Raw genomic sequence first — 12,566 nt, forward strand, 5'->3', positions numbered from 1 at the left:
TCCGCACCTCAGCGCCACTCTCTGAATGAGAGAGGGATGTGACACGCGGGGGACTCAATGTCAGACCCCGGATTCGAACGCGCAACGTTTGGGGGCCATCATGCTGATCATGACATTTTAGTTGATGATTACTTAACCCATTAAGACCTGGAACGCATCTATGTCATTTTTTTATTTGAAAAAAAAAAGCATTACTTTGCACTATTCAAAAATAGCAGATATACAAGCTTGTAGCGCAGCACAGAGTGCCGCTATGAGCTTGTAGATCTGCTATTTTTTTTAAATGTTTGAAAATGTGTGCAAATCTTTGAATATATGTATATTCTGTTAAAGTGAACATTTTTAACTCCAATCTTTGCTTCTGGGGGTCCCTGGAACACAATATTTTCAGATGGGGAGTCCATGGTCAAATACATATCATTTTGGGGGGTCATACGCTTTTTAGAAAACTGTTGGGATTTAGAAGACATTTGTAGAATCGGCTTCAGGTCTTAATGGGGTAAATAGGCCATATTTGAGTCGTATACCATTTAAGTCGGCAGACCTCCGTCTTACACGTTCTTTTTCAGTTCCCCGCTGTTAACGTCCAGAAAACCCGTAAAAAAATTGCATCTAGAGGATATTTGGCGTCAACGTTGTGGTTTGTGCTCTCACCATCTCACACACACCTCTAAAACAACAGCCTGTTCCTCTGAGTCACTGGTTTTAATGAGAGCATCGCTGGGTTTATGGAGAGGATTAAATCAGATGGAGGAATGGGAGACGGTGTAGGAGGAGAAGGCCCGAGAGAGAGAGAGAGAGAGAGAGGTCTCGGGTCATTGTAATCACTATGCCATCAGTGGGCGCCGGTCACTACATCAATTTTCGGAGCCGTTTAACCCACGAGTGCCGCGCTATGAGCTTGTAGATCTGCCATTTTTGAGAAATCGTGAAAATTTGTGCAAATCTTTGAATATTTATATTTTAAAGCGAACATTTGTAACTCAAATCTTTGCTTCTGGGGGTCCCTGGAACAACATATTTTGAGATGTGGGTTGACGGCCAAATACATATAATTTTGGGGGTCCTTGACATGAAAAAGATTGAGAACCACTAACATAGTAACATACGTTTTTTTCAAAAAACAGTTAGGATTTAGAAGACATTTTGTGGAATCGGCCTCAGGTCTTAATGGGTTAAGCACATTAACCCTGGGTACAAAACATTGTATATGTCCCTATTTTGGGCATGTCATTATAGGCAATTTTCAAACAATTTAAAACCTAGCTTGGAGCTCGTTCAGGCAGACAACACTCGAGAGGTTTATGAGCACAGTATACAGTATGTGATGTGTCTGCAACACTGACGTGTCAAGCAGCGGACCAATTTGGCGGTCTATTTAAGCTCGCCTCATTCACTGTTGTGTGTGACATATCCGAAATGTTCAAAAACAGCAAAAATAGCCGATCTATAAGCTCACAGCGCATCACATTGCGGCGCGTTTTCAGCTGGTAGATCGGCTATTTTCGTCGTTTGCCGTACGGCGAAGTATGCAGCGGTATTAAGTGGTTAAGCAAGCCCATGACTTGTGTTCCTATTAAAAACATCCTCTCACTGGCATGTCCCCATCGGCTCACAATGAAACCAAAGATGAACTTGCTGCTAGTTAAGATGCTTTTGGCATGCCCCGGCCCTGGCCCAGGAACCTATACCCACATCCTGTGAGGAGGAGGCCGGGGTTTTTGGCGGAATGGGTTGCTGTGGGCCTGGGGGGTGGGGGTTGGGGGGTGGGGGTTTTGGGGGGGTGGTGGCGTCCCCACAGGGCACGCCATCCAGGAAAGACAGGCTCAGCCATGTTAATCCTCATGGACAGCAGATGGGACCTATCGGAGATAGACCAAGGCAAACGCTGGAATGCCAGGTCACACGTAAAAGTACAAAAGTATTGGTATCAAAATGTACTTAAAAGTACCAAAAGTAAAAGTACTAAAATGTTTGAAAATAGTTTGAAAATAGTTTGAAAAAGCTCACAACGCGCCGCGATGCGACGCGTTGTGTTGTTTGATAGGCTATTTTCAAATAGCCTAGGCTATAAAAGGGGCTAAAGTGGTTAAAGGACGACTTCACCGCTTTTCAACCTGTCTTCATATAATAGGTCCTCACTAATACTCATGATAAAATGGTACCATTTCTTTCTATACAATATTTTGCTTCTGAGAGTAGTGGAGTAGAAGTAAAAGTATAGACAATTGAACATTCTCCAGTGAAGTAAAAGTACCTCAAAATTGTACTTAAGTACAGTACTTGAGTAAATGTACTTAGTTACTGTACACCACTGGTGGACGGACACGCATATTTTTCTCATCGTAACGATGAGAGTTACCCTCTACGTGCAGTTACCCTCTACACACACACAGATACATGCATTCGTGTCATACACTCCCCCCCCCCCCCCCCCCCCCCCCCCCCCCACACACACAAACAGTTCCTCCCAACACACATTTTTGTCTCCCGTCTCTCCCTCTACTCTCACACACATACATACACAACACACACACACACACACACACACACACACACACACACACACACACACACACACACACACACACAGACACACACACTTTATCAGGCTCCGGTTTCACAGTGCCGTAACTCCGGGGGACATACGACACCCCTGTATCCAAGGCAAAGCAGGCCCTGTCCGGGCCCTGGGTAATAATGACTAACAGCTGGGGCACGTCGGTGTCCCATGGCCTGGGCCTATGGTGTCTCATATAGCCTCCTCTGGGTTATATAAAGACTGGGAGAGAGACTGTACCTTCAGACACGCTCCGATGAATTCTCGCCGGAGTCATATGATCCCTGAACTTGGGACCGAGGCCCAGAGTTTTCTGTTTTAACTTTAACAGTTTACAGCATGGACAACAGAAAGGCTTGTCTGATCTATATGAGTGACTCGTGTTCTGTTATGTAGGAAAATCTTTGCGTTTGCATGTTGAGCATGTTTTACCCTTTAAGACCGGGAACGCATCTGTGTCATTTTTGGGATTTCTTTAGGCTATTCAAAAATAGCAGATCTACAAGCTCATAGCGCGGCACCGAGTGCTATGAGCTTGTAGATCTGTTATTTTTTGAAAAATCGTGACAATTTGTGCAAATCTTTGAATGCATATATATACATCTTTAACTCAAATATTTCCTTCTGGGGGTCCGAGGACAAATAGGCTACATATAATTTTGAAAAACGTTTTAGAACTTCTGATATTATAGCAACATAATGAAAATAAAAAATTGTTGTAGAATCCCCAGAAGCAAAGATTTGAGTTAAAAATGTTCGCTTAAAAATATATATGTATATATTCAAAGATTTGCAACAAATTTTCATGATTTAAAAACAAATAGCAGATCTACAAGCTCGTATGAGCTTCCAACCGTTTGTAAGCGAACCACAACAAAGGCTGTGGGAATGTTCCTAGAAGGATCCTGAATGACTGAGGAGAAAACAAACCAAGGAAAACGCATGGTTTCACTCAAATTGCATCCTTGTTTACCAAGTCCATGTTTGTGTCACCAAAGTGACGGGGCGTTCACAAGAGAGTGTTCAACAACGGCTTTAGAAGAGATTATATTCAATCATTTTGTCTATTATCAAATGTGTTATTGTTGCTATGCCGAGCTATCTCTGGCTGAAACGTAGATCTGTTTTCAATAGCTCATGTTCCATTGGCACTTATACAGTATGGTCACCTGTTGTTTAGTTTCCTTTGTTTGAGCGTCAGTGTCAACTGAAACGCCATGGATGATGGATATGTTTTGAATGGATAGCCCCTGTAATCCAGGCGTGTGTGTGTGTGTGGCAAATTCCTCAGGCGTCATAGGCATGAGGAGAGGAACTAAAAAACATATTTGGAGTTGTTTTTTTCTCTGTAACGCATGTGTCCCATAACGTATAATTTAATATCATTTAAGGTTTATATCGAATGTGGCACGGAGATGAACACAGAATTCCAGAGCTATTTTGAAAAGGTATCCTCCTTGATCACATTCTGACCCCCCCCCCTACCCCCCACAACAGTCCTGTGGAAGTGTCCTTGAGCAAGGCACTGAACCCCATACCTGCTCCAACCATTGTGAGTCACTATTATGGATTAGACCAGGGGGTGGGCAACTTTGATGATGGAGAGGGCCACGCTCACTCCAGAGGGCCACATTGCATAATGCTGTCAGGCAGACACCGCTTATCTCCGTATTTTAACTTTTTTCGTAAATGAATGCCGTACTTCGCCATTCTATGTCACACAAAAGTAGCAAAAATAGACGCTCTACAAGCTCAACACGTGTCGCACTGCGACGCGTTTTGAGCTTGTAGATCTGCGATTTTTTAATTGGAATCCAGATTTCTTTTTTGCAATTTTTCAATTGGAACCCTGAAAAGCAACATTTAATTTCAAATGCATTTAGTTATACTTATGTTAACATTTTGAACTTAAATACAAATACATTGGACATAAAAAAGACAATAGAATTGTAATACTAGTCATTAAGCTACTAATATAGACTGAAGTAATTAAAGCGGGTCATTTTTGCATGTTTGGAATTGTAACAGCTGAAATCATATATATCAGTATTCCGATATTAACCTGCGGGCCGCATTAAGTGACGGTGGGGGCCGCATGTGGCCCCCGGGCCGCCAGTTGCCCATGTATGGATTAGACCATAAGCTTGCCTCATAATGGAAAATGTGAATGCCATTTTAATGAAAAGGTCACATTGTTCCATCTCCTCCGACGTGTTTGTGTCCATCAACAGCCAGTGTGTCCTTTTCAACATGTCCTTGACTAAGACGCTGAACCCCTACACGTAAACCCATTGTGTATCACTGTGCCGTGAAGCCTACAAGTTTAACATACCATCATGACCATATATGATCTCTCTCGCAAGGGGTCCTGTTCCTTAACCACTTAAAGGGATATTTCACTTTCAAAACAAATTTGGGTCATTTTATCGTCTATTCAGGCGGGTGTTTCCAATGAATCTGACATGGTTAAAATGGAAAAAAATAATTTTTGAAGTTACAATGGGTTTGTATAGGATAGGAAGGGGGCGTGTCTGACAAAATGAATATCAAATATCTAAATACTGAATCAAGCAACTTAAAAACTGTCTGGGGTGTTCACAAAAGCCTGAGTAGACGATAAAATGACCCAAAATGAGTTTTGAAAGTGAAATATCCCTTTAAGTATATTATTGTATACACTTCCTTGTAAGACAAATAGCAAAAAATAGCCTATCTACAAGTTAGTAGATCGTCTATTTCAGCAATTTTTTTTATTGTTTTGAAAGTTGTGACGTGCCCAAAACGTGACGCCAAGTTGGAAGCGGCTGAACCATTCACCCCACGTCTGACATGTAAAACGCATAAAATCAACTGTCGTTTGGTGTTGTTGTCGTTTCCAGTGCAGCGGAAGCATCAGCGGAGGGGAGATGGCCATCTTTGCGTCCAGGGCGGGGCCGAGCCCGTGCTGGCACCCGGCGTGCTTTGCGTGCGCCACGTGCCAGGAGCTGCTGGTGGACCTCATCTACTTCTACCAGAACGGGAAGATCCACTGCGGACGGCACCACGCCGAGCTCCTCAAGCCCCGCTGCTCCGCCTGCGACGAGGTATGGTGGAGGAGAGGTTTAGGGTTATCACGTTCGGTGGTGGAAAAAATACTCACATTTTTTTTACTTAAGTAAAAGTATCAATACTGCACTATAGAAATACTAAAAGTACAAAAGTGTTGGCATCAAAATGTAGGAGTAAAAGTACTCATTATGCAGAATGCCCATTTCAAGTTTTCAAATGCATAAAGATCTTTTGAAAATAGCCGATCTACAAGCTCACAATGCGTCGCGATGCGACGCATTGTGAGCTTGTAGATCGGCTATTTTCAAATGGCCGAAATGTATATAGGGCTGAAGTGGTTAATGTATTGTTTTGTAATAATAATCAAAATCTGCAAAGTAACTAGGAACTAACGTTTTCAAATAAATGCAGTGGAGTAAAAGTACAATATTTGGATCTGAGATGTAGTGGAATAGAAGTTGAAGTATTGGAAAATGGAAATACTCAGGTAAAGTACAAATACCTCAAAATTGTACTTAAGTACAGTACTGAAGTAAATGTTTTTAGTTACTTTCCACCGCTGGTCACGATCACGACACTTGTGTTGACTGATTAATCGTTGCACAAATAATTGATCCACATGGAAACCACACACTGTTATTATTAGTCCCAGCCTTGTTTGTACACGGATGCTATTTCTGAATAATGTCTGGGCTTGTGTTATGGTTTCATGTTTATAGGAAGTTTTTTTTTAAATTGTGCTCCCCTTAGAATATCTTGCATGCTGCTCATATTCTCAGGGCTTTTCACGCATCTGTGTAACCACTTTTAACCGTTATTTTTTGTACTTTGGGTATTCACTTAAAAGTATATTTTGACGCCAATACTTTTGTACTTTCACTCAAGTAACATTTTGAACACAGGCCTTTAACTTGTAACAGAATATCTTTATATCGTGGCATTGCTACTTTTACTTAAAGCAAAAATATCTGAGTACTTCTTCCACCACTGATTATAAAGCAGGATAGAAAACAGCAGAATAATTGACACTAATGTTAATTTCTTTGGCTATTCAAAAATAGCAGATATACAAGCTCATAGCGCGGCACCGAGTGCCGCGCTATGAGCTTGTAGATCTGCTATTTTTGAAAAATCTTGAAAAAACGTTTTTTTTTTTTTTTTTTTTCCAAAAAACGTTAGGATTTAGAATAGAAAAGATAGAAAACAGCAGAATAATTGACACTAAGGTTAATCGCCGCACATCCTCCTCTCTCTCTCCCCAGATCATCTTTTCTGATGAATGCACAGAGGCCGAGGGCAGACACTGGCACATGAAGCACTTCGCCTGTTTCGAGTGCGAGACCATGCTGGGCGGACAGCGGTACATCATGAAGGACGGGCGGCCCTACTGCTGCGGCTGCTTCGAGTCGCTGTACGCCGAGTACTGCGAGGCCTGCGGCGAGAACATCGGTGAGTCATCAGGGAAGAAGGGTTTCTAGTGAAACTCACCTCCCCCATGTCATCCAAGATGACAAATGGGCATCCGGTCCTTATTATGCTATATCTATCCACGCTGTGTTTTATATTATAACCCATTAAGACCTGGAACAACGCATCTGTGTAACCACTTTTAACCGTTATTTCTTGTACTTTGGGTATTCAAAAATAGCAGATCTACAAGCTCATAGCACGGCACTCTGGCTTGTAGATCTAAAATCTTTGCTCCTGGGGGGTCACTGGAACAACATATTTTGAGATGGGGGGGGTCCGCGGCCAAATACATATAATTTTGGGGGTCCTTGACATGAAAATGTTTTGTTCCAGGGACCCCCAGAAGCAAAGATTAGAGTTAAAAATGTAGTTTCAAAAAATATATGTTCAAAGATGTGTGCAAATTTTCACGATATTTTTCTTTTTTTTAGCAGATCTACAAGCTCATAGCGCGGCACTCGGTGCCGCACTACGAGCTTGTATATATCTGCTATTTTTGAATAGCCAAAGTATAAAATAATGGTTATAGGGCTATAGCTAAAAATCTAAAATGACACGGATGTGTCCCCAGATTTAATGGGATAATGAGACAGAATTTCGTAATTTTACATTTTTTTTGTTTACCCACATCCTGTGGGAGAGATCGGCGCTCGTTTCCAGCGGTTGCCCTACTTTTATGGCTTCTACGTTCATACAGGTAGACTCATTCACACTGGGGAGTGGCCTGTTACAGTCACAGTCTTGTACTGTTGGCCTGTTGGAAGTAACTTGGATTTATTTGCCTCGTTCAAGGGCACCTTAGCTGTTAGTGCCCAGAGGAAGGTATAGAGGGTTCATTCTCATAGCCATAGAGTTCATCCAGAATTCCTTCTATGCCTGTTAAAACCCTCTTAACCACTTAAACTTATGTTGTTGACCGGTATCCTCCACGGGGTCTAAACTTTGTCCACTCCTTTTTTCCCTCTACACCAAATCTCTTGGCTGAAAATAAGCCGATCTAGAACCTCACGACACGTCACAAAGCTTGTAGATCTGCTATTTTTGCCGAATGTTCACCCTAGAATAGGGACACTAGTGTGTATGTGATTTTAAGACAGGTAACGCATCCGTGTCATTTTAGATTTCTTCGGCTATTCAAAAATAGCAGATCTACAAGCTCATAGTGCTCATAGTGCCGCGGTACGAGCTTGTAGATCTTCCATTTTTTTTTTTAAATCGTGAAAATGTGTGCAAATCTTTGAATATTTGTATATATTTTTTAACATTTTTATAACTCAAATCTTTGCTTCTGGAGGGGGGGTCCCTGGAACAAAATATTTTGAGATGGGGGTCCTTGACATGAAAAACTTTGAGGACCACTGACATAGAAACAAGTTTCTTCAGAAAACTGTTAGGATTTGTAAGACATTTGTAGAATCCCCCAGAAGCAAAGCTTTGAGTTACAAATGTTAAAAATATATATGTTCAAAGATTTGCTAAAACCTTTCACGACTTTTCCCAAAAAAATTGCAGATCTACAAGCTCATAGCGCGGCACTCCCAACAAATAAATCTCTTCTCACAAACTCTGTATTTCTGTCCCCTCCCCTTCCATCCTTATATAGGCGTGGACCACGCCCAGATGACCTACGAGGGCATCCACTGGCACGCCACCGACCAGTGCTTCTGCTGCGTCCAGTGCAAGAGCTCCCTGCTGGGCTGTCCCTTCCTGCCCAAGCAGGGACGCATCTACTGCTCCAAGGCCTGCAGCCAGGGCGAGGACGTCCTCTCGCAGTCGCACGCCTCCGACTCGTCCGACTCCGCCTTCCAGTCGGCGCGCTCCCGCGAGTCGCGCCGCAGCATCCGCATGGGCAAGAGCAGCAAGCCCGGCGGCGACCAGTGGAGGCAGTCGCAGCTGTTCAGCCCCGTGAACCCCGCAGTCGCTGCCGTTGCTGAGACCTTGGCGGAGTACAAGTATGGAGACGGAGGTAGGGCCCTGTCACAATTGTTACATCATCGTCTAATCCAGGGGTCTTCAACAGGGGGTCCGGGACCCCTAGGGGGTCCTCAGAGTGACTACAGGGGGTCCGCCAAATCTTTGTGTGATAGGATTTCGTTTTTTTACATTAAACACTTGAACCCTAGAATTCCTTTTCTGAGGGGAACATTAGCCGAAAATAGCAGATCTACAAGCTCTCAACGCCTCGCGCTGCGAGGCGTTGAGAGCTTGTAGATCGGCTATTTTTGGCAAAGAGGCTATAGGTGTAGAGGGAAAAAAGAGCAGACTAAGTAAAAAGAAAAACTTTCATCTGAAACACAATTTTATACAGTATAGAGTAGGGGGTCCCTGCTTCATCTCTCTCTCAGCTAGGGGGTCCTTGGCCTGAAAACATTGAAGACCCCTCGTCTAATCGCAATCATTTGAGATACTCGCAATTATTTTGCATAATCGTCATAATTGTAATAATCGTCAAAAAAAAAAATGGTGAAAGTATAACACTATTAAATATGTCAGTAATTTCTTTGTAAATTCAAGTCTTTTTTTATGTATTATGAAGCCTTAGAGGCAATCTGAAAAATTGTGTTCATATGTTCCAATGTTCAACGCCCAAAAAATACAATTAAATCATTAATCGCAATTATTCGTATGACAACTAACCGTCAACTCAAATGTTGTAACCTTGACAGCCCTAGACGGAGGAGGAGGAGACGGGGACATGGACATCGTGGGACGCAAGTTGGCTCGCCTGGGCCTGGAGGAGAGATTCTGGCGGGAGAGAGGAGGAGGAGAGGAGCAGGAGACCGGCTGCGGCGGAGGAGAGGAGGAAGACCCGGAGGAGTGGGCCCAGCACGACGACTACATGACCCAGCTCCTGCTCAAGTTCGGCGACCCCGGGCTGTTGCATCAACAACCGACGACGGCGCAACAACAACAGTCTCCTCCTCGCGACGGCGGCCCCAGCGTCGGCAGCGGTGGCGAGCGCAGCAGGCAGGCGGGCGTCTCGTGCGAGCCGTGGTTGAAACCCGGCACGGCGTCGACGGGAGTCACCGCTTCCTCGTCCTGCCCCAGCCCCGCCAGCCCCACCCCCACCCCCCCGCAGGGACAGCAAACCTACCACAGCCTCAGCCCCGGGCTGATCAGCAAGAAGCACCACCACCACCTCCCCGACATGTACTGGACTCAGTCCCAGGACGGCCTGGGGGACTCAGCATACGGCAGCCACCCGGGGCCGGCGAGCGCCCGGAAGATCCAGGAGCTGGAAATAGACCAGGAGCAGCAGGAGCAGGAGGACCACCGGTGCGGGGGCGGGCCCAGGCAGCCGTTCTGGATGGACCCCCGGCAGTGGTACGAGGACTCGCTGGAGTGCATCACCGACGAGCTGAGGAAAGCCGAGCAGGGCGTGGGCGACTCCATGGACTCGCTGGCTCTCTCCAACATTACCGGTAAGAGAGGAGGCTACGTGGAGTGGTTTCATATGTTTAGTGGTGTAAAGTAACTAAGTACATTTACTCAAGTACTGTACTTAATTACAATTTTGAAGTATTTTTACCTTGCTGGCGTATTTCCAATTTTCTGTACTTTTACTTCTACTCCACTACATCTCAGAGGCAAATATTGTACTTACTCCACTACAATTATTTGAAAACTTTAGTTACTTTGTAGATTTTGATCATTATCACAAAACATACATTAACCACTATACATTTCGGCCATTTGAAAATAGCCGATCTACAAGCGCACAATGCGTTGCGATGCGACGCATTGTGAGTTTGTAGATCTGCTATTTTCAAGAGATTTTTATACATTTTATACTTAAAGCTGATTGGTAGTGATTTTTTTGTGAATTTTTTTTTCCGTTTCGGTAGTGACGAAAAGTGACGAGTGACGAAAACAGAAAAAAAAAAATCCCCAAAAAACCTGTTAGGAGCACGTTTCAGGCAATTTAAAGCTGATTGGTAGTGATTTTTTTGTGAATTTTTTTTTCCGTTTCGGTAGTGACGAAAAGTGACGAGTGACGAAAACAGAAAAAAAATGGTTCCCCCAAAAACCTGTTAGGAGCACGTTTCAGGCAATTTAAAGCTGATTGGTAGTGATTATTTTGTGATTTTTTTTTTCCGTTTCGGTAGTGACGAAAAGTGACGAGTGACGAAAACAGAAAAAAAAATGTTCCCCCAAAAACCTGTTAGGAGCACGTTTCAGGCAATTTAAAGCTGATTGGTAGTGATTTTTTTGTGATTTTTTTTTTTTCGTTTCGGTACTGACGAAAAGTGACGAGTGACGAAAACAGAAAAACAAATTTTCCCCAAAAAAACTGTTAGGAGCACGTTTCAGGCAATTTAAAGCTGATTGGTAGTGATTTTTTTGTGAATTTTTTTTTCCGTTTCGGTAGTGACGAAAAGTGACGAGTGACGAAAACAGAAAAAAAATGGTTCCCCCAAAAACCTGTTAGGAGCACGTTTCAGGCAATTTAAAGCTGATTGGTAGTAATTTTTTTGTGATTTTCACTTTCCGTTTCGGTAGTGACGAAAAGTGACGAGTGACGAAAACAGAAAAAAAATGTTCCCCCAAAAACCTGTTAGGAGCACGTTTCAGGCAATTTAAAGCTGATTGGTAGTGATTTTTTTGTGATTTTTTTTTTTCGTTTCGGTACTGACGAAAAGTGACGTGTGACGAAAACAGAAAAACAAATTTTCCCCAAAAAACCTGTTAGGAGCACGTTTCAGGCAATTTAAAGCTGATTGGTAGTGATTTTTTTGTGAATTTTTTTTCCCGTTTCGGTAGTGACGAAAAGTGACGAGTGACGAAAACAGAAAAAAAATGTTCCCCCAAAAACCTGTGAGGAGCACGTTTCAGGCAATTTAAAGCTGATTGGTAGTGATTTTTTTGTGATTTTTTTTTTCCCGTTTCGGTAGTGACGAAAAGTGACGAGTGACGAAAACAGAAAAAAAATTGTTCCCCCAAAAACCTGTTAGGAGCACGTTTCAGGCAATTTAAAGCTGATTGGTAGTGATTTTTTTTTTTTTTTTTCCGTTTCGGTAGTGACGAAAAGTGACGAGTGACGAAAACAGAAACAAAATTGTTCCCCCAAAAACCTGTTAGGAGCACGTTTCAGGCAATTTAAAGCTGATTGGTAGTGATTTTTTTGTGATTTTTTTTTTCCGTTTCGGTAGTGACGAAAAGTGACGAGTGACGAAAACAGAAAAAAAAATGTTCCCCCAAAAACCTGTTAGGAGCACGTTTCAGGCAATTTAAAGCTGATTGGTAGTGATTTTTTTGTGAATTTGTTTTTCCGTTTCGGTAGTGACGAAAAGTGACGAGTGACGAAAACAGAAAAAAAATTGTTCCCCCAAAAACCTGTTGGGAGCACGTTTCAGGCAATTTAAAGCTGATTGGTAGTGATTTTTTTGTGAATTTTTTTTCCCGTTTCGGTAGTGACGAAAAGTGACGAGTGACGAAAACAGAAAAAAAAATGTTCCCCCAAAAACCTGTTAGGAGCACGTTTCAGGCA

The 12,566-nt window shown here is 43.0% G+C and overlaps 2 protein-coding genes across 3 annotated transcripts in view; one reads left to right on the forward strand and one right to left on the reverse strand.

The window, feature by feature from the left end:
- LOC311039496 (prickle-like protein 1) overlaps positions 1-12,566 on the forward strand; it is a 64,678-nt gene that overhangs the window by 46,915 nt on the left and 5,197 nt on the right. For both annotated transcript variants that reach the window (XM_084049417.1, XM_084049416.1), the window contains exons 5-8: positions 5,440-5,643; positions 6,871-7,057; positions 8,682-9,044; positions 9,745-10,500. In XM_084049417.1, the coding sequence (XP_083905543.1) occupies positions 5,440-5,643; positions 6,871-7,057; positions 8,682-9,044; positions 9,745-10,500 (1,510 nt within the window). The remainder of the gene's footprint in view (positions 1-5,439; positions 5,644-6,870; positions 7,058-8,681; positions 9,045-9,744; positions 10,501-12,566) is intronic.
- Positions 1-12,566, reverse strand: part of sema3aa (sema domain, immunoglobulin domain (Ig), short basic domain, secreted, (semaphorin) 3Aa) — an 818,452-nt gene that overhangs the window by 16,357 nt on the left and 789,529 nt on the right. The window lies entirely within an intron of this gene.

The sequence above is a fragment of the Gymnoscopelus microlampas genome, assembly GCF_963454915.1.
Source record: "Gymnoscopelus microlampas genome assembly, chromosome: 23".
NCBI lineage: Eukaryota > Metazoa > Chordata > Actinopteri > Myctophiformes > Myctophidae > Gymnoscopelus > Gymnoscopelus microlampas.